The following is a 26,294-nucleotide window of genomic DNA, read 5'->3' on the forward strand; positions in this document are numbered from 1 at the left end:
CAATTGAAAAATATCTCTCTGGAAACAATGGAGCTGTTCATGCTTCTCTTTTGTATTTCTGAAATTTAATTTGGTATTAATAATTTCATATTCTAGATAAGTACCATTGGTTTAACATACTATGTATTTTGAGTAGCGAAGATGGTCATAATAGTAAAGCTCCAGGTGTAGCTAACAAACAAAATTGAGCTGCTCTTCTTCCACTGAAGTGATGCTTTCAGATGTGACCTAATGGCAGAATTGAAAAGTACGAAATCGTGACCATAAGCAATCCGTTTCATTACAGCTATTGTTGTACATGAAGAACCAAGTACTTCACAAAGATTTTGTGTTTTGGTCCTGCTCCAAGTGAGGATTAGCAGACAACTTGCTCTATTGTCTTTGTATTTGTGCTTTTTTTAAAATTAGCTAGATCATGGGAAAAGATGTCATGGCATCAAGCAAATTATATCATCCTATCTAAGAAAAAGTGTGTTTGATTTAAAATGGTGCATAACTTAGACTTCATTATCACTGTTCCACGGATTTGCATCCTAGCAACATTCCTTGTCCAATGTTCAGCATTGTGATTGTTTGTCATGAATAATATTTACTCCTTAAAATAAAATTACCTCATGGCAAAAAATATTGTTCTATGTATCCCAGTTCAGATTAGTTGATCTTTGGAAAATTAATCATTCACTTGTGCCAGTGTCAAGCATTGTTTTGTTCAAAACTGTTCAGAAATCTATCTTAAAAATGCATTTTCAGTTATAGTGATTGTAGTTACTCAAAAGGTAACTTTTGGATCAAACCCAATTAGTGTGGTGTGATATTCCTTTCTTTAAATAGTCGCAGCAACATGTGAATTAGTTTCTTAGGAACAATGAAGAGTTGCAGCTCACTGCCTTCCAGTGAATATTGAGGCTGTTTGGTATTAAAACCTTGCCAGTCCCATCACCTCATTGCTGATGCAATGCTATATCGGATGAATAGAAACATAGGAGAGTTAGAAACTGAATTTTTCTTTTAGAAAGTAATTAATTGGAGGTCTTGTTGCAAACGTGTTGATTGTAAATCGATAACAGAAATATTGAAAGCTACAATTCAAATTTGAAAGGTGAACTCAAAATTAAGCCTATAATCTGCTAGGAAAGAAAGTTCAAACACATTTAATAATTATACTGTTTTCAGTCACTGATGCACAGCATGTGCACATTTATGTCTACTGTGATGATCCTAGCTGGTGTTACCACTGGGCAACTCAGATCCCATACTAAAATATGGCCTGCTAATTCATACGTTGTTTGTTGTTTTGTTTGTTTTAATAAGGTGACCTGTCACTGAAACACAAACTTGAAATACCTCAAATTCAGTTTTAACAATGAACAGAAGTTTAGTTTGTGAAAGAAATGAAGATAAATTGAAAGAAACCAAAAACACTCATTTGCAGAATGCATACCAAGAAAATTCTGGTCTATTTCACATCGGTAAGGCTTAGTTTAATGGTGGCTTCAATGTTCCACCTTGAGGATCTGAGAACTTCAAAAAGAAGTCTTCCTACAACTGAGTTTAGACTTTCTCAGCTTCAGATAACCCTTTAAGCATTTTAATGAAACACATCTGCATTGGAATTTTAAACTAAAATCCTTGCACTGTCGTAACTTTCTCTTAACAGTCTTAAACTTTCTCAGGAGCAACAGTTTTGCCCATCCAGTTCCAGCCTAGATTTCTGCAAAACTGCCAAATTGAAAAGCCTGTTTCCAGACTGAGCATTTTCCCTAAGCCCAAGACTCTCCCAATGTAAAAAACACATTGCTATCCAGAAATTATCTTTCTAATAGTGTTTGAAAATAAATCACCAAAGCTACACAAATACTTCCAAGTTAGTCATTAGATCTCTTCGTTATGCACATCCCAAACCCATGTTGTAATGGTTCAAAATCCAAGCTCTTAAAATAAATGACACGTAATGATAGATTACACACCTTATATCACACGACCTTGCACACAGACCTATACCGTAATTCTCCATTTGTCAGCAGATGATATAATTTAGTAATCATTGGACTATATAGTTTTTCCCCCAACCACTGAGAATTGCATGAGCTCAAACATTATTTTTCAAGCTTGAACTAAGTAAGGATGTTAACTTTTGAAAGTGAAGTTTTAAAGTGAAACTGGTTGCTTTGGAGCTGTCCGTCAATACAGATAGTGGTTTCTGCAAACTTAGAATAAGTAACTGAATTGACCATGTCATAATGCAGTTTTAAGGAATTTATTTATCATGCACTGTTTCTAGATTCCAAAGGATTTACATACACCTACAACAGAGATGTAGAACATAAGTGTACAAAGGATATTTTAATTGGTCGATTGAAGAACCCTGATGGTAGATCCTGGAAGAAGATACGACCCAGACCAACAAAGAATCAGTATGTGGGTCCTTATTACATATGTAAAGGTAAGGCATCAGAGGGAGGAAGGGAAAGAATATCCTACACAAATTTGGGAAGATTACTGTTCAGCTCCTGGCACATTTAGTTTACATGTCAAAGAAATGTTCACTTTACGCAATAGAGGGATTGTTAGTACTTCCCTGGGGGTTTTTGTGCATTGTAAGTTTAATATAATATTAATTATGTGTTGACTGTCTCATGCTTTTGAAATATTATTCAGGACTAAATGAGTACAGTAGCTATATTAGTAAGAATTACACTTTTTTTTGTGCATGTTGTAATTTCCCTTCTAAGCAAAGCAGGAAATACAGCAATCTTGCAGAAGGGTTTTTAAAATTAATTTTAGTGTTGTTGGCAAGGTTAGTATTGTCTTCCTATTCCCAGTTGCTTTTGAGAAAATAGTGTTGGGTCTTCTGTTTTAAACCTCTGCTGTTTATATGGTGAAGGTGCATCCACAATGCCACGAAGTCGAGGATTTCTAGGATTCTGACCTCACAGAAACAACAATGTAGGAACAGTTATTTATGCTCATGAATGGCCTTTGCCACTTTTGGTATTCTAGATTTGGGAGACATTGCTTCAACTATTACTTCTGCCTGCATTTATTTGCTGTCTGAGCATATATTCATTTACCTAGATTTTTTCCCTTTTATATTGAGATGTCATCATCAGCTGCTTTGACACAAATTATGATACAGAGGTGCCGCTGTTGGATTGGTGTGGACAAGGTCAGAAATCACAGAACATCAGGTTATATTCCGACAGGTTTATTTGACAACACAAGCTTTCGGAGCCTCATTCCTTCTTCAGGTTTTAGAAGGACTGAGACTTCAAAAACTTGTGTTGTCAAATAAACCTGTGAGAATATAACCTGGTATCATGTGATTTCTTGACACAAATTAGGTATGGGAAAACATTTGTGTACCCTTCTACAAATTCTTCCGGCTTTTTGTTTTACCAGCCACCACTATGCTCAATATCATTGGCAGAACAATTGTTTTTAGTTTCCTGAAGTGTATCCTGTAGGTGGTGCATATTGTAGCCTGAGTTTGCTCATGGCAGTGGAGGGATTGGATGTTTAGTTTATTAGATGATGATGTCATTGCACCTTTCTAAGCAAGCGTGGAGTATTCTATCACACACCTGATATGTCTTTTGTAAGTGATGGATACAGTTTGAGGACACAGAGCTTTCAGTATTTAACCTCTGATTAATTCTAGTAGCTACAACATTTATTTGGTCGAGTTGACTTTTGCACTAATGCAGATCATTGAGATGTTGATGTGTAACCCAGTGATGTTAATAAGGCATTGCCATTCAAATGTCATGTGCAGCTGGTTATACATTCTCTCGTTGGAGATAATCATTGCACCCTGTGTAGTGCCAGTAGTAGACTTGTGAATATTCTTTTATCCATTTGTATTTTAATGTTGAATGTTCTGTACTGTGGATTTTTGGCTGGCTTCAATGCAATATGAACATTCAAATATTATGTACTTCTGGTGGGATGGATTGAGCTCTGCCAGTTTGATTACCTTTCTACATGGTGTGGAGTACTTTGCAGCTGATTAAACTTTCTGGCCGAACTTAATCCAAATAGGAACTGCAGAAACACAAAAATTGCTTAACCTATCTAGCCACCCTGCAATAAGACGCGATTATCAGTTTTATTCTCTTCTGTTCTGGGACCAACCTCATAGGCGTTTTTCACTCCACAGCTGTTGAACAGCTTATTTTACCAAGTGGCAATAATTACTTATAATTAGCACATTGCTTGAATACATTATAATTCATGTGGGATCTACTAATGATCATAGTTTGTTAGTATTCTTTAGCAAAGGGGATACTGATGATATTGAGCATGGTGCTTGATGAGTCTGAAAAGCCTGGAGAATTTATTGTGGGTTATATAGATGCTTTCCAATGTCTAATCTGTGTTGGGGCAGCTGGAAGCTGGTTCAGCAGATGTTGGTGACTGAGTATAAAGAATTAAACATCTAGGTAGGAAGTAGTACTCATAATACTGCAGACAAGAGAAGCAGAATGTGATGTTTGATTGTCGGTATTCTTTATTGTTTTATTTCATTTCTTATAAATTTTAAATTGCAGCTACAGCAGTTTTGAATAATTCAGAACAAATTCTGAACTTAGCGCAGTCACGTTTTGTGATGCTGTTTGATCATATGGAGGGCCCGTAGACTGCTTACACTTAGACTGCTCTCATCTTTGAGATGATAGACTCCATGGCATTGATTATTCTGCAGATAATGGCTATGACAAGAAGAGTCTATGACATTGCCATTGTGTCGTGATTCTATCCATTTGGTAGCCATTCTATCATGTGCCTGGGTATCATTCTATGGAATTTTCTTAGTAAACATCTGCTTTTCTCCCTCTTCAGCTCAATCTGTAACAAGCCTCCGTAAAACCTACCTGTTTGTCTATCACTCTGGTCACTTTTCCTAATTGTTCATTTAGTTTTGTTTGTGTGACTGTTTTTCTTCATATCCATGTGATACACTTCTATCTGCATTGAAGAGACCATAGGCAAAATCTTATGGGGGCCAGTGCAATATTTTGAGACAATCCAATGAGGAATATCTTGACATTGAAACAACTTAACTGCATCTTTTAACTAGTTTCTGGGTATTGGGATGAGACTCTGTCATGGCAGCAGCTAGTTGCCTATTAACAGGGATTATAGCTTGTTAACAACCTTATTAACTGTAGTTCACATTTCACTAATGTGCTCCTTTCTGTCATAACGTCCGTCGTGAGCAAACCAGATGTTAAGAGTACACCACACCGCAGTCAGCGTGAGTACTTAGCGACCTCAGCTGGCCACTGGCTGCAAAGGGCCTCCATATTGATGATCACATGACAGCATCTCAAGCACAATGCATGGCACCGCCGGGTGTGTGGTAGGGGAGTACAGCCAGCCAAGGAGATGGGCTGGAGTTGCCTAAGTGGATGAGCCACAGTCAGTCCATCACATCACAACTAAGGACTGGGGGATACAATAAAGCATAGATACAGAACAGGTTTATTTGGGAGAGGTCAGGAGCACCTTGGCTTTGGGGGATCTTCTTGCTGGAGGCAAGTGGATCCTCCTCTGCTTTAACTTCCACGGGTCAGAAGGGGAGCATACAGGGTGGAGCTGAGGGCCTGGTTGCCTTTGGAGTGTTCTGAGGGGCCTCTGTGTGGTTCCTCCTCTGGCTGGATGCCTCCCTGACCGCCCTATCTCTTGTGAGGAAGAGATACCCAGAGTAGGTACAAGGTTCTCCCTCCCTCAGTTGCCATGCCATGATGACTAATTGCTAGGGTGATGGGGTGCAGGCCTGTGCACCTATCCGAAAGACCCTGAGGGTGCTGGACTTGGCCCTCCATGGTACTGTCAACTTGTCCATTTGACAGGCAGGAAAATTGTGCTTGAGGCATCCTCTGGACTATAAGAGCCATTGTCTCCCGCATCCCTGCCTGCTGTTCCTGTCCCTTCTTGTGTATTTCTGACGAAGTCCCTGATTGATGACTCCACAAAATGCTCTCCTGCCTGGTCTCTGGCAGTCCTAAGATCATAAGAAATAGGAACAGGCCGTTCAGCTACCTTCAGCCTGTTCCGCTATTCAGTAGGACCATCCAACATTCCTCACATCTGTTTTCCTGCTCCTTTAACCCTTGATTTCCTTACTGATCGAGAATCTATCTTTCTCAGCTCTAAATGTATGCAGGACTCTGCCCCACAGCTTTCCGTGGCAAGGAGTTCCAAAGACACTCAACCCTCTGAGAAAAAAAAATTCCTCCTCCTCATCTCAGGTTTAAATTGGCACTCTTTCATTTTGACACTGTGCCCTCTGGTCCTAGACTCTCACATAAGGGGAGACATCCACTTAGCATTTACCCTGTCAAGCCCTTGAAGAACCCTATATGCTTCAACGAGATAATCTCTCATTCTTTTAAGCTCTGGTGAGTAGGATCCCAACCTGTTTAGTATTCATAAAACAATTCCTCCATACCATGGGTCACCCTAGTGAGGTTCCTATGAACTGTCTCCAAAGAAACTATATCTTTCTTTGATTAAGGGAACAAAACTGCTCACAGTAATCCAGATGTGGTCTCCCTAGCACTTTATACAGTTGCAGTTAAACTTCCCTACTCTTACAGTTCAACATCCTTGAAATAAGGGCCAACATTCCATTAGCCTTCCTGATTACCTGCTGTATCTGTATGCTGATTTCAGAGTTTCTTATACAAATACTCTCAAGTTCCTTTTGATATGCAGCTTTCTGCATATTTTCTCCATTTAAATAATATTCTGTTCTTTAGTTTACCCTTTCAAACTGACCAGTTTTGCCTTTTACCACACATGTTTTGTTCACTTACTTAACCTATCAATATTTCTCTGTGAACTGTATCTCCGTGTATGTTTTTCCCTCACCAATCTTTGAGCCACGCGCTCACCTCTTTAATCATGTTGACTCGATGCCAATTTGCCCGTGGCTCAGGCAGTAATCCAGAGATTATTACTTTTTTGATTCTGCTTTATAATTTAGCTGCTAGCTGCTCATAGTTCCTCAGCAGAACCTCTTTCTGCTTACCTACGTGGATCGTGACAATTGGATCTGTCCCTTCCCTCCAAGTTCCTCTGTAAACCAGATGAAATATCCTGAACCTAGGCACCAGGCAGGCAACACAGCCTTCAAAACTATTGATCCTGGCCACAGAGAACAGTGTCTATTTCCCTTGACTATACTATCCCCGATCAACCACATTTCTCTTCTCTTGCCCCCTCTGGAATGGCTCACTGCACCATGCCGCTATGGTCAGTTTCCTCATCCTCCCTACAGTCTCTGCTCTCAATCACACAGGGGACAAAAGTCTCAAGGGCTGAGGCTCCTTCAGCATGATCTCCAGGACCCCTTACCAGCGTCACTTGTAAACACAATATCTTGTCCTTTACCGTTGATTGAATTTGAGGTAGTTAATCTAAGGGTGAGACTGCCTCCTGAATCATGGCGCCCAGGTAACTCATCCCCCTCTCTGATGTGTTGCAGTGTTCAAAACTCAGACTCCAGCTCATCTGTTCTGAGCTGGAGTTTGTCAAACAACCAACTTGCCACAAATGGTTTGGCAAAGATCTCTAGCTTGGGTTGTGGGTGAGTTTGTTGACTTTCTCACTGAGCTGTCTTTTTTTTCAGACGTTTTTTCACCATACTAGGTGACATCATCAGTGGACCCTCCGATGAAGCGGTGTTATTCTACTCTAAGCCAGCTCAGCGAACAAGTCAACAACTTTACCCACAGCCCCAGCTACAGATCTTTGCCAAAATTAAAACACCAACGGCATAAAAATTGCCCACCAATGGAAAACCTTTGCCAACCGACTGAGCTCTAACTGCAAACAACTTCACTTTCTCCATGAATGTCTCAGGAACTAGTTACCGCCCAGCAGCATGAAGTGCGAACACCCACTCAACAACCCACAGGCATATAACATAGCTAAACAGAACGGACACAGAATGCCACAAGAAATGATTAATGATGCCCATAATCGACTCCACAGACGCGAACAGGAAATTTTGTGCCAGAAATCACAGCATGTAAACACTACGGACCTGCAGTGGGCTACAATCCTAGAACAGGCCATCACCATCAATCAACACAAAACCAAAACTAAGAAAAGACACAAGCTACAGGAGAAACTCACCAGACTGATCCACCACAAAAACAAGGACAACAGCATAGTAGACACATGGATAAGAAACTATTCCAGCAGACAGCTCACAGAAACTGAGACTAGCCATCAGAATACGTGAGCATCAACTAGCAGCAAAATGGCATGACAAACTCTCCTTAATATTGGTACACTCAAACAATGAAGACCATAAGTTTAACTGGGACAAGATAACCATGGTAGCCTAAGCCAAACAGAGACACGCATGGAAATTCCTAAAGGTATAATGCAATCAACACATAGAATTGGACTCCATATACAAACCCATATAGATCAAAACCAGAAATGACACTACTCACCGTAACAGACCAAACAGTATAAATTCCAAGTGGACTAGAATAACACCGCTTCATTGGAGGCTCCACTGATGATGTCACCGAGCATGATGACGAAACGTCTGAATGTAAACAAGCCAGCTCAGTGAGCAAGTCAACAACCTCACAAATGTGGCCACTATGAACCACAATGGGGTCCACCAGCTCCCACACCATAAACTTGCTACACATTGCCTGGCCATCCATCTGTATTTTATTTTCTTAGCTTTTTGACAACTTCTCTTTTGGAACTGTAGTTGTCCTGCTGCTGCTGGCAGGACATGAGAGAGAAAGCATCACAGCCAATCATTAGAAGAGTTGAGCAATGAATAATGCTAATCGTGAGGTTAATGTGAGACTTTTAGTGAAATGAAGAGTGATACTATATCAGCAGGAGATGGAAGTTACTGCAGGACTGGTCCTGGCCTCCTGCAAGGGATGGTATTCGCTCCTGTGTGAGGAGCACAATGGCAGCATCCCTGAACCTGTCCTGGCTCCTCCTGCCCTGTTATAAGTTATAAGTTATAAGTTAGAACATAGAACGTAGAAAAGTACAGCACAGTACAGGCCGTTCGGCCCACGATGTTGTGCCGTGAAATAATCCTAATCCAAAAATAAAATAACCTAACCTACATTCCCCTCAATTCACTGTTGTCCATGTGCATGTCCAGCAGTCGCTTAAACGTCACTAATGACTCCGCTTCCATGACTACCACTGGCAAACTATTCCATGCACTCACAACTCTCTGGGTGAAGAACCTCCCTCTGACGTCTCCTCTATACCTTCCTCCTAACACCTTAAAACTATGACCCCTTGTGGCAGTCAATCCTGCCCTGGGGAAAAGTCTCTGGCTATCGATTCTATCCATGCCTCACATTACCTTGTACACCTCTTGTTGTTTTCTTCTGTAACAGGAGAAAGGAGGGATCAAGGTTGTAGTGGCTAGCACGGCTGTTAGGTGCAAGTGGTCAAAAGGTGTTAAAGTATCCCAGGCGAGTAAGTGGGCAGTGTTTGTGTTTTGGGGGTGCAAGTGAGGGAATATGTAATATGCAGCAGGGAGTGTAACAGAGCATAAGCCTTGGTAAGAGATGGGTGCAGGAGTAGAGAGAGAGAGAGAGAGAGTGAGTGGGTGAGGCAGCAGACAGCGAGGGCATTTACCTTGGCAGAGCAGAGAAAGCAATTGACCTTGCAGCACTGTCGGCCATTCCTTTCGACCATAGCTTCAGTGCTGATCCATGTGTGATCTGCAACCAGGCTACTAGGATTCAGTGATGTAGCCTCCTGTGCCTTGTCCTTTAGGAAAAGGATGACCTCCCTCTGAATCACCCTATACACCAGGATTTGCTGGGCCGTTTTGGACAATCACAGCACCATTATTCCCTTCTCCAGAATCTTTGGAACAACTGTCTGCCAACAAACAGGGTAGCTTTGAAATGCCAATTTTCATCTGGGCAGTTAGCTGCTTTTTGAAGATAGTGGAGGTGCCAGGGTTGCTGGGCTTTTGGTGGATAACCAGTGAATAGCGAGTTCTTCCAGGAACAGCAAGTAATGGAATGGTGAGAGTGACACTGCGGAGGTGGTATATGTAATTAATGAGGTGAGTTTGGTAAGTTAGGGTGAGAGATCTAACCAAGCGTCACAGAGAGAAACACTCCAAGAAATTCGTCATTGCTGACACTTAGCCAAAAAAAAGGTAAAGTTCAGCCCTTTGTAACTAAATATATGTTCTTGACCTTGCCCAACATCAGCGTAGGTGCTTTTTTTGGCATGCTTCAGTGGGTATCCTTCACACTTGACCAGTTTAAAAATTGGTAAACTGTAGATTTTTAGGACAATCAGCAATAAATTTTGAAGTAGTTGACTTTAACCTCTTTATAAGGACATGCAAGATGTGTACAATTTTCACCAATAAGAATATTTTGTAGTTAATTATAGACTTTTACCTCTGATTAAATATATTTCTGTATTGTACCATATTTGAATTCTGCTTTCAAAACCTTTAATCTTTTAAAATCTAGTCTAATATATTTTGCTAAAACCGATAGCGAGATAATCATAGACAACAATTAGTCTGTGTGAAAGCTGGGTATTTTAGCCAGTAAATGCAGCAGTGAAATATATATTCTGTTGTGAATTGAGTTATATTTGACTGAAATACGTATTTACTCGCAGCGTTTTAAAACACCTCGGACACTTATATTTTGCTCAATACTTGGGATTCAAGCTGTGAAGTCATTTGGACTGCAAAAACATCAAATGGTTTTAATTTTGGGGAACTGAAGTGTGTGCATGGAAGGTTCAAGTTACTTTGTTTCATTTTAGATGTTGCTGCAGGAGAAGAATGTAGATACCCTGGTCATTGCACGTTTGCATATTGCCAAGAAGAGATAGATGTGTGGACCCTAGAACGCAAAGGAGCATTTAATCGTGAACTGCTGTTTGATCCTTTTGGAAGTAGCAGGAAGGTTAATTTAACTGTAGCCAAAATTCTACAGGAACATCATGGCATATTTATGTTTCTCTGTGAGGTAAATTAGATATGCAATATTTTTAATTAATCACACTATAATTTTATTTTATGTGGCACATTAGTGCAAGAATAAGCCATAAAAGGAGAAAAGGATGTTATGGGATTGGCGCAGGGGAGTGAACATTGTTTCAGGCAACCAGTGAGGCTGCTTTTCATTTTTTAATTGAGCAGAGTGGAAAAGCAATGAATCCTTTTGTGGATCTTTGTTTGTCGAAACAGTTGATTTCTATTTTTGCTTCTTATTTCCCCATTCTGCCTGGTATCTTTGTTTGCATCCCTTTTAGTTCTCCATACTGAAGTATTGCACTGACTTCCTGAGTCATTGAAATCTTCCAGCATTGTTTTTGAATGGGACGGATGCATGTTTGAGAAATAAGCTTCAGAACAGCTGAACAACTGAGCTGTGTAGATAATTGGCAAATAGTTCATGGTTTTTCCTGTGACCTCTTCTGCATTCCTAAATCTCCATTGGGTTTGATAGTAAATGCACAAGACCAGCAAATAGAATTAATGAGATTACTATAGCTACAGCTATGTAATAGACTCTCCTTTGTAAACGTCAATAGGATGTTTTCTCATTGGGCAACCTAGAATCAGTTATCATTATTTTAGGATAAGGCTAGCTGATTGAAAAGAGAGACGAGCAATCGTTTCTCTCAAAGGATTGTAAATTTGTGGTATTCACTATCCCAGAGTATGTTGAATGCCATTCTCGAACTAATATATATTGTGATTGAGTTTAGCTTTGTTTCGATCAGCATGCTTTTTATATTTCAATTCTGTTTTTGTATTTAATGTTTAGATTTTAATTTGAAAATAATTGTGTACTACAAGGTGTGTTCTGACATGGATATTAATTGTGGAACTATCCGTCATGCGTTAATTGATTTCAGATATGTTTTGATAACAAGCCCAGAATGATACACAAAAACAATAAGGATAACCAAGCCTACTGTTCCAATCCGGATGCCAAGCATTTATTTGAGCAGAACAAGTAAGTACATACGGTACAAAAGTTAATTGAGCTGGAACAAACCTGTGTTTTTGGACTTTAAAGACTTCATGCATTTTGTGTTTGCTGTTGAGGACTGATGTGTTCTTCATCCATGGATTATCTAATTATGATTGTTCCCATAACTTTCAACCCCTATCTTGCCAAAAATCCAATAGTTTCTTTTGGTAACGTGTTAAATACTCAGCTGATTTGGGATACATGGTTGAAATTGAATAACAATGCCGCTGTAACTAATTTTAATAACTGACTGTCGAATCTGTAGGCATCTATTTGTGATATAAACTATAGCCTATCAAATTTTCAGATCATCACTGGGTTTCTGTTAAGCAAGTAGTTCCTCAAAGTGGAAGCCACTCGGTCTAAATACTGTTGTATGTAAAGCTAGAAACCAATGCAATTGACTAAAATACTAAAGGGTACAGCCATCCTTAATCTTTAATAATTGCACTAAAATTTCTATGGGGTATAAATCAACTTTATAGAAATGGAAAGCCATGTACCATACCACCTCCAGATTCAGTATATACTTCAGCTTTTCCTAGCTACAATTAATTCTGAAGAAAAGCCACTGGAGCTGAAACTTTGGCTCTGCTTTCTCTCCAGATGCTGGCAGACCTGCTGAGTTTCTCTAACCATTTCTGTTTTTGTACCATGGATATAGGTACTGTGTCGTAACCTCTGATAAATAATTCTGAAGTAGTTTGTACAATTGTATTCTGGCGTGGAGACAGTACTTGCATCTTCAGTTTATCATGGATCATAGAATCCCTACAGGGTGGAAGCAGGCTATTCAGCCATTGAGTTCACACTGACCTCTGAAGAGCATCCCACCAAAACCCACTCTCTTTTGCATCCCTGTAACCCTGCCTTTCTCATGACTAATCCACCTAGCCTGCACATGCCTAGACACTAGGGGCAGTTTAGCATGCCCAATTCACCTGAACCTGCACATCTTTGGACTGTGGGAGGAAACTGGAGCACCCATAGGAAATCCACACAGACACAGGGGAGAACATGCAAACTCCACACAGATACAGTCAGACGAGGGTGGAATCGAACCCATGTCCGTAGTGCTGTCAGGCAGCGGTGCTAAACTCTGAGTCACCATGTTTATAGGAATGATATCATCTTTCACATTCAAGCTTGCATTCTACTATCAGATGTTCCCAATTTACACAGTCCAGTCTCCCTTCCTAATTCATGCTGTATTATTTCTTCTGCCTTCTCTTGTTTCTCAGTTCGTGGTGACTCTCATCTTCCCCTTCATTTAGTTTATGAGGCATTTATGTTCTCCACCTTAGTTCACACCAATACTCTCGGTCCACCAACCCTTTTCTTTAAATTATTGATTTATTTTAATTATGATGCTATAATTGTCTCTTTTACCATTTCCTGTGTTTTATATTGGACCTGCATGGCTTTAGTTTTATGATCTTCCAAGGAAAATGAGTTACAACATGTACCTTTTGTCCAGAGTCTGAAGTGTATAGATGCATATATAAGCTTTTTGAACTTGATGTTTTTGTCTCATTAATAGCAGGTTAAAAATGGGAGCTTGATTTCATAGAACTTCAGTTACACTTTTTCAATTACTGTTTTCTATAGTGACTTGACTTTGTATTAACTTGTTTGAAAAATCTGACTGAGACATATCATCTGACCACAGTTAGGAGAACGATCGAGTTCATCTGTCTTAGAAAACTGCTGTAAGGATGGCCCAGAAATCACATTGCTGACTGGTTCAGTTGTTGTAGTTTCAGCTAGGTTACATTTTTCCAGTACAAACAGAAAATGTGAAAGATGACAGGACAACCAACTTTTAAGAACTATGATAAATCTACATGACCTTACAACTCTCATTGTTGATAACCAGTAGCAACTTTTGAGTTGAGTGGATTTACTTTCATCAGTTTCTCAGTAAAATTACTAAATATATACCGAGGCTCCTGTTCAGATTCTCAATTTGTGATTTGTTTTATTTTAAATAGGTGCCTTGTTCACATCCTTCGAGAGACAACGGTGAAATGTTCGAAAATCCGATGTTTTGACAGTACCAGGCTACTTGACCTCTGCCGCCATGAAGTTCGCTTTGGTTGTAACAGAGAGGATGAATGTTTCTATGCACACAGTTTGATAGAACTGAAGGTCTGGATGATGCAACGTGATACACGTAGGTCCAGTAATACAGGAATGTTTTTTCCCCCTATTGGAAGCCTACTGATTCAGCGTTCCACAGAGCTTCCCTAACTGAAATGAAGATGCAACACAATTGGTATAGGAACGGGCCAGTCCATTCACCCTCTAGCTCAGCATGTTAAATGCTCACCATCCATTCTGAGTAACTTCATTTTCCCTTTTAACCTCAGGACGTGTGCAGTCTGAATCTGGAATTTGTCAAGTTTCTTTTCTCAGTCAAGTCTGTATTCACTGGGTTGGGTGACGACACATTCCACTGTGATTTTATGATGTGACTTCTATTAAACTGATGAAGCAAGTGATATTTCCTCTTCCTGTTCCAAAGATATAGGTGATACTTCACCTGGGATAAAGTGACTGTTAAGGACATTGATGGGAGAGGGGGTAATCCTTTTTGCTGTTTGTCAGGTTTTTCTAAATTGTCTTATGAGTAGCTTGGGTTTTTCCGCTTTTCTTGTGTAATGAACTGATCTTTTGTTTAAAGCACATGGGCAGCCTTGTGAGTATGTTCGGTGACTGATGATGGTAACCAAACTTTATGATAAGAATATAAGAAATAGGAGTAGGTCATTCAGCACCTAAAGACTGACTTGCTATTCAACATGGTTAAGACTAATCTGTCCTAGGTCTCAACTTCTGCTTCATGTCAGGTCCTCATAACCCTCAAATTCCTGATACTTCAAACCTCTTCCTTAAATACTTTGTGATCTAGCCTCCAAGGCTCTCTGGGGTAGACCATTCCAGATATTCATTGTCCTAAAGGAGAAGAAATTCCTTTTCATCTCAGTTTTAAATGTGTGTCCTTTAGTTTGAGATTCCCCCACTAGTGGAAAAACTTCTCCATATCTACCTTGTCAACTAACCTCAGAATCTTGTATGTTTCAATAAAATCATCCCTCAATCTTCTAATCTCTTACTGAATAAAGGCCTAACCTGTTTTAGCTATTCTTGGTAAGTCAAGTATTTCCTTCATCCCTGGCATCGGCCTAGTGAATCTCTTTTAAACTTATCCTCTTTTAAACATTGCTAGTATATTATTTCTTAAATATGGAGAGCAAAACCGTTCACAACACTCCAAGTGTGACCTACTAACACCCTTTATGGTTGTAACATGGCTTTCCTATTTTAAGTCTTCCAACCCCTGGCAACGAAGGGCAAAATTCATAATTACTTGTTGCACCTGCATTCTAACATTTTGTGCTTCATGTACAAGAACAGCGAGATCACACTCTTCTTTGCTTTTCTCGGTTCTCTCTCCGTTCAATCTGCTTGATTCTTCCAATGATAATGCATGACCTCACACTTTCATATAGTAAAATCCACTTAACAAGTATTTTGCCCACATATTCGACCTATCTACATCCCCTTGCAGATTGTTTATGTCCTCATCACAAGTGCCCTCTCATCCATTTTCTTACTGTCAAGAAATGGGTACATTTTCACCCTGCCCCCTCCTCCAAATCCTTAGGCCAAATCAGGGCAGTGCTTGCACTTAATGATAAGGTCCTGGGCAGTGTTGCAGATCCAAGAGACCTTGGGGTGCGGGTTCATAGTTCCTTGATACAGAATCTCAGGGTTGTAAAGAAGGTATTTATTGGTCAGTGCATTGAATTTAGAAGTTGGGAGGTCATGTTGCAGCTGTATAGGACATTGGTTAGGCCACTTTTGGAATACTGCCTTCAATTCCATTCTCTCTGCCATAGCAAGGATGTTGTGAACTTGAAAGGGTGCTGAAAAGATTTACAAGGATGTTGCTAGGATTGGAGAGTTTGAACTAAAGGGAAATGCTGAATAAGCTGGGGCTATTTTCCATGGAGCTTCAGAGGCTGAGGGGTGACCTTACTGAAATTCATAAAATCATGAGCGGCGTGGATAGGGTAAATAGCCAAGATCTTTTCCCCAGGATAGGGGAGCCCAGAACTAGAAGGCATAGGTTTAAGTTAAGAGGGGTAGGATTTAAAAGATACCTAAGGGACAACTTTTTCATGCAGAGAGTGATATGTGTATGGAATGAGCTGCTGGTGGAGGCTGGCACAATTTCATCATTTAAAAGGAATGTGGATGAGTATATGAATAGGAAAGGCTTAGAGGGATATGGGCCGAATGCTGGAAAATGGGACTAGATTAATGTGAAATGATCTGGTCAGCATGAATGAGTCGGACCGAAGGACCTGTTTCTTGTGGCACTCTATTTTTTTCTCTACCATGTCTTTGAAACCTGAGAAAGATCCATTAACCTTGACTCTGACTTCTGTATGTTAAACAATCCTCGATACATGTTAATACGCTGCCCCTGTTACTGTGAGCTTCCATCTTGTCAGTAACCCTTTATGTAGCCTCTTATCAAATCTAAATATTCAACTTCTACCTGTTCCCCTATGTGAACTCTGCTAGTTAGATCCTCAAAGAACTCTCTCAGCCAAGCATGATTTCCTTTTCACAAAAATATGTTGACTCTGTTTGATTGCATTCTGCTTTTCCAAATGTCCTGCTATTTCTTCTTTAATGGTAGACTAGTATTTTCTCTGACAGATTTTAGGCTAACTGGTCTATAATTTCCTGCTTTATGTCTCCCTCCCTCCTTGAACATGAGCATTACATTAGCAGTTTTTCAATCTGCTGGAATCCTCCTGAAATTCAGAGTTCTGAAATATTTTGACCATTGCTCCACTATTTCTGCAGCCACTTTCCTTTACGTCCTTAGGATGCGGGTAATCATATCCTGACAATATAGCTGCCGTCAATCCCATCACTTTGTCAAATACTTTGTCCCTTGTGGTAAAGACTGGTAGAAGATCTTCCCTTCCATTAGCACCTTGCTTATCTGTTATCCTTGGGATGTTTGTAGTGCCTTCTTCCACTATTATGAGGGGTGAAAAATATTTTTTTAAGTTACCTACCATTTCCCTGTATTCTGGGATTAATTCTCCAGTCACATGCACCACTTACCTTAGCTATCCTGTTTCTTTGGGATACTCATAGAAGCTCTTCTTTGTTTTTATATTTCTTGCCAATTAATTCTAATAGTCAGTTTTCTTCCTCTTAATTATTTTAGTCATCTCCTCTAATTCCTTAAAAAATCTTAATCTTCTGGCGTAGCACATGTTTTAGCCACTTGGTGTGCCTTAGTTTTTGATTGATAGTCTCCTAGATCACTTTTGTTAATTACTGGCAAATCATTCTACTTGTTGAGTCCTTCCTTTTTTGACTGGAATAAATTTCTGCTGAGTGCTGTGAACTATCTGTTTAAATGTCTCCCACTGTGCATCCATTGACATTTCGGAGTCTTCTCTTCCCAGCCGACTTTAGCCAGCGCTTTCTTCATAATCCTGTAAGTGTCTTTTGTTAGATCCTGAGTTTAAATAGTCAGGCTTCATTCTGGAATCTGATCTGTCAGGTATTACCACCAGCTGGGATCAGAACAGTTTGAATGGCATTCGTTAACTCTGAAAATTTCTAGTTTGCAAATTTGTTACAAGCAAATATCCCCCTACCAGAATAAAATTTACTAGAGCTACTTAAGTTTGATAAACAAATGTATACATAGCATTGATTGTTATAAAAAATTTCTATTTCAAAAATCTTAGACTATATGGCTATAGTAGACATTTTTAGAAAGTTTACAAAGAAAGACTTGCATTTGTATAGCACTTTTCATGACCATCGAATAACTCAAAGTGCTATTTGCCTATGACGAGCTTTTGACATGCATTCACACAACAAACTCCTAAAATGACCAAATAATGTCGTGTTGTAGCAATGATTGAGGGATGAACATTTCCTAGCAAGCTGGGTTTAACTCCCCTGCTAATGTTTGAAATTATCTACGCAATCTTTTATATCGAGCAGGTGATATTAAAGCCCCGATTTAACATATCTTCAACTCGGCACCTCTGACATGCAGCACTCCCTCATTACTGCATCGGACAGTCAGTTTGCATTTTTGTGCTCAAGCCCAAAAGTAGAACTTGAAGCTGGAACCTCATGGTTCAAGGCAAGAGTGCTACCAACTGAGCTATACACTGTAGTGGACAGACGTGGAAATGGAGCTAAAACCAGATACAAAAATCAGATCTCAAAATGTTTTATGTCTTGTACATGTTTGTGTCTTTAAATATTGAAACTTTTTTTAATCACCAGATATCTCTCACGAAGCAATTACTCAGGAATCAAAAAAGTATTGGCAGAATTTGGAAGCTAGTAGCCAGTCAGGACAGGTAAACATCATTTACATATGTTTTTATACATAATTCAGATTTGACTAGTGTGCTGTTTGATTAATGCGTTCCAATCTTTGACAATTCTTCACAATTGCTGGTTAATGAACTTGGTAAGATTCTGGAAGCCACTTTGATACCTGTGTCCTGATAGCCCCTGAATGGCAAGTTGTTTGATTAGAGCATTCTCTGATTTTAAGTGACAGTTAAGTACAGGGAAAATTTTATTGCAGCTTCACTGCAGCAGAAGGATTATTGGTCAGCAGACGTTTTATAGAAAATTGGTACAGTGCTGAAATTTATTGAGTATTTATTGACATGAGTATTGATTTTCCAAATGTAAATTCTGACAGGAAAATTGATTCAGGTAACATTACAGTTTTTTAAAATTAACAAGTAAAGTGTTTTTTTGTAATGAAATGTAGCAATAAAATCTAGTGGTGGACAGATCTATTCAATCCTACATGTGCCAGGTTTGAATAGGGATTTACAGATTAAATCACTTGTCTAATTTACCTGATGTTAGCCACAATGTTGTATGTGCAGTGTGCCTGTTTTGTTATATTTCTGTAAATAGTGCATGAATACCCAGTACAGAGACTTAGGAGTAGAAGGAAAGAGATAATTGCACACAAACAGAATTCTGTGTCAATTTATTCTGGATATTTCAACTGTATTTTTAACAATTTCCATTTCTAAAATCATGCATCCACATTTATGAACTCAAGCTATTTTACAAATCACCTAATCCGTAATTCCATCTCACATTCGAAAGAGGTTTTCTGACTTTTTTCTCTGCTTTTGCTCCAAGTTATTCTCTGTGCAAATCCAATTAAAGGCACGTTACAAATTAAGCTGAACAATTGCTGAGTGAACAGCACAGTTCAGATTTGAAGGAGCATGCTTTAGGGCTACCCATTCATTAGAGATAGACACCTGGTGGTGCTTTAACCTGAGGGTCACCACACCTCAGGTAAAGGGAAAGGTTGAGAAGGAGAGTCTTTAGCTGGTGTGGGAATTGAACCCACTTTGTTGGAATCACACTGCATTGCAGACTAGCTGTCCAGTCAACTGGGATAACTGACCTCTACTCTATATTGTAACTCCATTGTAAAGTGTTATTGTATCACTTACCTAGTTGGAATGACCATCATTTCAGTCTTTCTGGTCCTGATACTTTGTAACTTATTTAAAAAAAGGCAGAGGTACCATCAACTGTTGTCCACCAGTACTTCACTGTTAGGTATCGTGTTGCAGTCAGACTGACATACAAATTCCAGATATTGTTTGCATTGTTGCAGACCTTTAGCTTCAGAAATCTAGCTGGTGTCTGGAAGCATGCAGCTTTCAAATGCTTGTTCCAGCGTCAAATTTGGTACCTTTGTGACCTGCACCAGTGTGATGTCCACAGACGGCTGTTTCTATGCAGCATTCATGTTGTCAAATCACTTTATTTTCGGGAGGGGTAGAGTGGAAGTGAGCTGAGTATTGCAGACATTCTGTTAGTGACAGTCATGATTTAAGTCTGAATGTTTTGATGTAGGACTGGAGCCAACATTAACTAGGATCTCGGGTGTAAATTATTTTAAGGTTTACTGGAATTGAAGTCATACCTTTCCACTTTGAATTCATTCAACAATATTCCTTAAAACAAAGCTCCTTGAAAATGGAGAACAGTCAAATCCCGAACAAGTCTCTTTACCAGACCAATCAGAACAACTAGAGATGATTCCTGTCTATATTTTGACTGACATTTCAGCACTGAGTGGATAAAGTCAGTCAATCTGTCGCCTTTTCTTTGCTCATATTACAGATTCCTATTCTGACCCTATTTCCTGCCCTTTATCCTGTTCTCATACTTTTCTTTCAGTGCATTTCTAGGCCTTCTAAAAAAAACGAAATAGAAGCATGTTGTAAAACTGGAAAGGATTCTGAAAAAATTTACAAGGATGTTACCAGGATTGGAGGGTTTGAGCTAGAGAGAGAGGTCAAGTAGTCTGGTGCTACTTTCCCTGGACTGTCGGAGGCTGAGGGCTGACCTTGTAGAGGTTTATAATATCACGAGGGCCGTGGATGGGGTAAATAGGCAAGGTCTTTTCCCTGGGGTGGAGGAGTCCAAAACTAGAGGGCATTGCTCTAAGGTGAGAGGGGAAAGATTTAAAAGGGATGTATGGGCAACTTCTTCACACAGAGGGTGGTGTATGTAAGGAATGAGCTGCCAAAGAAGGTGGTGGTGTTGATAGAATTATAACGTTTAAAAGGCATCTGGATGAGTTTATGAATAGTAACGATTTAGAGGGATATGGGCCAAATGCTGGCAGATGGGACTAGATTTATCTTGGATATCTGGTCAGCATGGACGAGTTGGACCCGAAGGGTCTGCACATCTCTATGTCTCTATCAGCACCTATTTAATTGTTCTGTTTTCATCCCCATCATTTACCCCTTGTAAACAAGTGGTGGCTAACCTACAAATACAGGTGTGTAGAAAGAGGGATTGAACTAGCTGTAGTTAGATGATGGATGCCACAGAATAGTTGCATTAAAGCTACAGTGGATGTGTGAGGATGGCAAAAGACAGACAAGCATGGCATACTGTGACAGCAGATCTCACAGCAGGAGTGGTTAGGAGTTGCAACAGCATTCTGAAACTGGCAGCAAATGCTTGAAGACTGCCCTTCTGATCACTCTTCCGCAGAGGAGATTCTCGATGCCTTGCTTTGGCACCACTCACATGATCTGGGCTTGAATGGGACTGGAACTCTGTGACTCTGGCTTATGGACCTTACTGTTTTGTTTGCGATACTTCAGTCACCTGAACAAGACACTTGGAATGTATAAATTCATGTTTGTTTTTATAACTCAGTAACCTTTTGTTAACTGGATATTAAATATAAATGCCATTCTGCCAATGAAATGCGCATATTTCAAATAAAATTATGGGTAATTCATATAGAATAAGGGGTAGCAGATTTAAAACAGACAAGGAGAAAGCACTCAAGGAGTCGTGAATCTGTGGAATTCACCGCCCCAGAATGCGCTGGACTCTGGGAAATTGAGTAAACTTAAAGAAGATGAACAGATTTTTAATTAGTAACTGGTTGAAGAGCTGTGGAAAGTTGGCAGGAAAGTGGAGTCGAGGCCAAGATGAGATCAACCAGACTCGAGGAACTGAATTGCCTACTCCAGCTCCTAGTTTTTACATTCTTAATACATGCACCAAAGTGTGCATCTCTCAAATTAATGCAAAGTAAATAATTATGTTCATAATACTTAAAGCCATTGCAGTAATTTTTTTTCCACAATTTTGGACAGATATCCTTTTGGTGCAAGATCATTTTGGTGCAAAATCCAGCTTCTTTTCATAGCATTTCAGATCTGTCCTCATACACGTTATGGTGTATTCAAACAGTTGATTGAGATGAGCAGTCTGTAATAAACAAATTTCTCCTTTAAGGTACCTCTTGGCATGTCAAAATCCAGAAACCTGAACTTAAAGCTCAAGTTTGTGTGTGGACAGTGTTGGAGGCATGGGCAAGTCAGCGAGCCAGACAAGAACCGGAAATACTGCAATGCTAAAGCCAGACACCCGTAAGTAGCTAAATCATCAATGCTACTGTCCATTCAGTCAAATGATAAGTATTCCTGAAGAACTAATTATCTATATTGAGTAATTGTAATATATCACCAGAGACACATCTGATAATATGATTATTTTTACTGATTCCTACGATGTTGGATAGCACACTGTATATTATGTATCAAGTTATGAACACCAAACTATTCAGTTGAATTTTAATGGATCAACTGCTATGGTTTGGAGTGGCATGGTGGCTCAGTGTTCAGCACTCCTGCCAGGGATCCAGGTTTGATTCCACCCTCAGGGGACTGTCTGCGTGGAGTTTGCACATTCTCCCTGTGTCAGTGTGGGTTTCATCTGGGTGCTCCAGTTTCCTCCCACAGTCCAAAGTGGATTGACCATGCTAAATTCCCCATTGTGTCCAGGGATGTGCAGGCTAGGTGGGTTAGCCTTGGGAAATGCAGGGTTACAGGGATAGGTAGAGGGTGGGATGCTCTTTGGATGGGTGCTGTTGACTTGATGGGCCAAATGGCTTGCTTCAGCACTGTAGAAATTCTTCGATTAAACTGTTACAATTCAGTGTTTTTAAACTTCCGTGATTTTTACAACATTCATGAGATTGGAAAATCTTGAGCGTATCATTTAGTTATTGTGATTTTCCTGGTTACAGAGCAGCACAATGATGCATTGTCCTATAACAGCAAATTTAGGCCTGCAAATGACACCCACTGTTAGACTTGCCCTTGCCTGTTTATTGTCAACAATATTTTGCCTTAAGTTGCTGAAAGCATGCAGCACAGAAGATGGAGTGCTCTCTGAATGAATATCTCTTCAACCTGATCTGATTAGAAGATTTGAAAATACCAGTTTAATACCTGAGGAGGAAGTGAGAATGAAATTCATTATTAAATCTGACACCGAATTAAAAGGAAAATATCGATTGGATTAAAATTGAAATTAAAATGATTGAAAGAAAAAGTAGGAAAATTGTCTTACAGAAAAACTCAACTGTTATAATCTGAAGGAAAGCAATTCCACACTTCCAGTAGTTAATTTTCAGTGCAGTATGTTGCCTGGCAGTAATTAACATTTGTAACTAAAGGAGTAATCTGACTTGAAAGCACTCGATAATTTTTGTAGTGAGTTTACATCACATCTACTTCGCAAATTCAGAATTTTCATACTGCTCAATATACTGAGTTGAAGCCAATGAGATGTTTTTTTTTCAGGTGGCGCTAACAGCAGGGCCTCATTTCTCTGCAGTAACTTTTTCGTTTCCATACTTGTCAAGAATCTGGCCTTATTTGCATCTAAATAATGATAAGGGGAAACTAGTTTCACTACTAGAGATAATAGGAACTGCAGATGCTGGAGAATGCGAGATATCAAGTTGTGGAGCTGGATGAACACAGGAGGCCAAGCAGCATCTTAGGAGCAGGAAAGCTGACGTTTTAGGCCGAGACCCTTCTTCGGAAATGAGGGAGGGCAAGAGGGTTCTGAAATAAATCGGGAGGGGGGGAGGCGGATAGGAGACGGAAAGAGGAGAAGATAGGTGGAGAGGAGATAGACAGGTCAAAGAGGCGGGGATGGAGCCAGTAAAGGTGAGTGTAGGTGGGGAGGTAGGGAGAGCATTGGTCAATCTGGGGAGGACGGACAGGTCGAGGGGCGGGGATGAGGTTAGTAGGTAGGAAATGGGGGTGCGGCTTGAGGTGGGAGGAGGGGATAGGTGAGAGGAAGAACAGGCTAGGGAGGTGGGGACGAGCTGGGCTGGTTTTGGGATGCGGTAGGGGGAGGGGAGAATTGAAGCTTGTGAAATCCACATTGATACCATTGGGCTGCAGGGTTCCCAAGCGGAATATGAGTTGCTGTTCCTGCAACCTTCGCGTAGCATCGTTGTGGCACTGCAGGAGGGCCAGGACGGACATGTCGTCTGAGGAATGGGCGGGGAAGCTGTTCACAACTGGGAGGTGCAGCTGTTTAGTGCGAACCGAGCGTGAGTGTTCTGCAGAGTAGTCCCCAAGCCTCCGCTTGGTTTCCCCAACGTAGAAGAAGCCACACCGGGTGCAATGGATACAATACACCACATTAGCAGATGTGCAGGTGAAGATCTGCTTGATGTGTAAAGTCATCCTGGGGCCTGGGATGGGAGTGAGGGAGGAGGTGTGGGGGCAAGTGTAGCACTTCCTGCGGTTGCAGGGAAAGGTGCCGGGTGTGGTGGGGTTGGAGGGGAGTGTGGAGCAGACAAGGGAGTCACGGAGAGAGTGGTCCCTCTGGAAAGCAGACAAGGGTGGGGATGGTAAAATGTCTTCGGTAGTTTGGTCTTTTCGCCCTGTGGCTTGTTGGTGACAGTTTTTGTGTTTTACGAACAAAGTAATGACATGTCTCCTTGAAAATAGACCCACGATTCTCATCTCTCCCACCTTGCTGTGTGAAGGTTATCTCAGTTTAGTAGTAAACTATGGGTAGAGGCTAAGATTTTTAATATTTACCCTATAATGACACTGTTTATGAATATCTTTTAATTTTCGTCAATGTGCAACATTATTATTGCAATGGACAGATTCTACTGGAAGCAAAACATTAAGTTCACAGATGATATCTTTCTGGACTTAACTGTCACATTAACTTTTTTTTTAACCGTTTAAAGTTGGACCAAAGAACGTCGTGTGCTGCTAGTGATGTCCAATGAGCGTAAGAAGTGGACAACTATACGTCCTCTGCCGTCAAAGAAACCCATTCCACAGCAGTTTGATGTAAGTGTTTGGAATATTGTTTCTGAATATTATGTTTTTTTTTAAAGTATGTTCCCAATTGAACCTCCTTTTGTGTCACCCTTTCAGTTATGCTTGCATATAGCTAAAGGAAAGAAATGTACGTACACTGGGCTTTGCTCATTTGCCCATAGTCTTGAGGAAAAAGACATGTGGACCTATATGAAAGACAGTAACAGTAAGTGCAAATTAAAGCTTTATTTTCTGCACTTTAAAATGCAAAGTGAGTTTGAAATCTGTAGTTAGATCATTTAAGTTGAATTTTAAATGATTGTTCATCATGATAAGATGACCCTCCCCTTTGATTCTTAAAACAGTATAGTTGCACAATTCTTACTGAAGTAAAGTTTATGTTTTCACTGAAGAAGCTAATTTATTTTATTTCCTGCAAATGCCACTGTAAATACGCTATAAAGATCCCTTATTACAGCTTCCTAAGTACATTGAGAGTATTGTTCTGAATTGATGATGCATATTAATTCTTGTATTTTTCAGAGTGAGAAGCCAATTTTAGCTCGAGGCTATTAATTGTGGTAAACAATAGAACCACAAATGACACTGTTTGCTAATATGATATTTTGTTTGAATGTAATATGCATTCTTTGGGGAGAAGACTTAAAAGCTTAAAAAGGTCAAAAATGCAATCTCAGAAATTCTGATCTGCAGATATCTGACTCATAGCCTGACATGAAATCATTAAGGAAGAATTTATAACTGAATTCCTTCGAAATTCTTGTGTGTTTAAGTTTCTACAGTAGAAAGTCATTCACAGATTGTTTTAATTTAAAATATTGGGCAGGCTTGATGGACTGTAATGCAAATTAAAGACTTACACTACCATGTTACATTAATCCAGACTGCATCTTTCAGTCTGAAAATCAGTCAATTGATTTGCTTAAATTTCTGCTCGTTGTTGTTCAACTTTTCCATGACTTGAGTTCCTTTTTAACTGTACTGCTTTAAATTAAACTTGACCAGTCTTAGACATGGAACAACTGTATGAAATGTGGCTGAAGAGCCAGGAGCCAGAGAAAGAGGAAGTAGTTAATGCACCAAAGGAAAATGGCAAACAAATCCACATGCCAACTGACTATGCTGATCTTGTGGTAAGTGATTAATTGCAAATGCTACTGGATTGTTTACTCCACTGCTGAATAGATTTTTAAATTGAACAGTTGTACAACAGATTGTAAGCACTTAGTTGGGCAGGATTGATCAATGATAGGAAGATAGTATGCTCGCAAGCAAGATGCATTACTGTAAATGAAGCTCTAATCCATGGAACCTAGCAAACTTGATGGAAGTTATGTCTCTTAAGTTATAATTCATGACCTCAATCCTGGGCTGAATCCAGTAGTTTTGAATTATTTTGTCTTGATAACCTTGTTTGATTACTTTTTTCTTGTCAGACTGTCTCTATGAGAATGGGGGAGGGGTGGGCCTTTTCTGCAATACTAGGAATTGCCCTTAATTGGTTATTGTCTTTCACTGCCACTAATCT

General features: G+C 39.8%; 1 protein-coding gene across 2 annotated transcripts in view; it reads left to right on the top strand.

Moving 5' to 3' along the window:
• The window catches only part of zc3h7a (zinc finger CCCH-type containing 7A), a 94,017-nt gene that overhangs the window by 62,590 nt on the left and 5,133 nt on the right, over positions 1-26,294 (top strand). For both annotated transcript variants that reach the window (XM_048551970.2, XM_048551971.2), the window contains exons 13-21: positions 2,282-2,443; positions 10,807-11,012; positions 11,908-12,008; positions 14,018-14,199; positions 18,366-18,442; positions 21,900-22,033; positions 24,670-24,775; positions 24,863-24,971; positions 25,772-25,899. In XM_048551970.2, the coding sequence (XP_048407927.1) occupies positions 2,282-2,443; positions 10,807-11,012; positions 11,908-12,008; positions 14,018-14,199; positions 18,366-18,442; positions 21,900-22,033; positions 24,670-24,775; positions 24,863-24,971; positions 25,772-25,899 (1,205 nt within the window). The remainder of the gene's footprint in view (positions 1-2,281; positions 2,444-10,806; positions 11,013-11,907; positions 12,009-14,017; positions 14,200-18,365; positions 18,443-21,899; positions 22,034-24,669; positions 24,776-24,862; positions 24,972-25,771; positions 25,900-26,294) is intronic.

Source organism: Stegostoma tigrinum, chromosome 23, assembly GCF_030684315.1.
Source record: "Stegostoma tigrinum isolate sSteTig4 chromosome 23, sSteTig4.hap1, whole genome shotgun sequence".
Classification (NCBI taxonomy): Eukaryota; Metazoa; Chordata; class Chondrichthyes; order Orectolobiformes; family Stegostomatidae; genus Stegostoma; species Stegostoma tigrinum.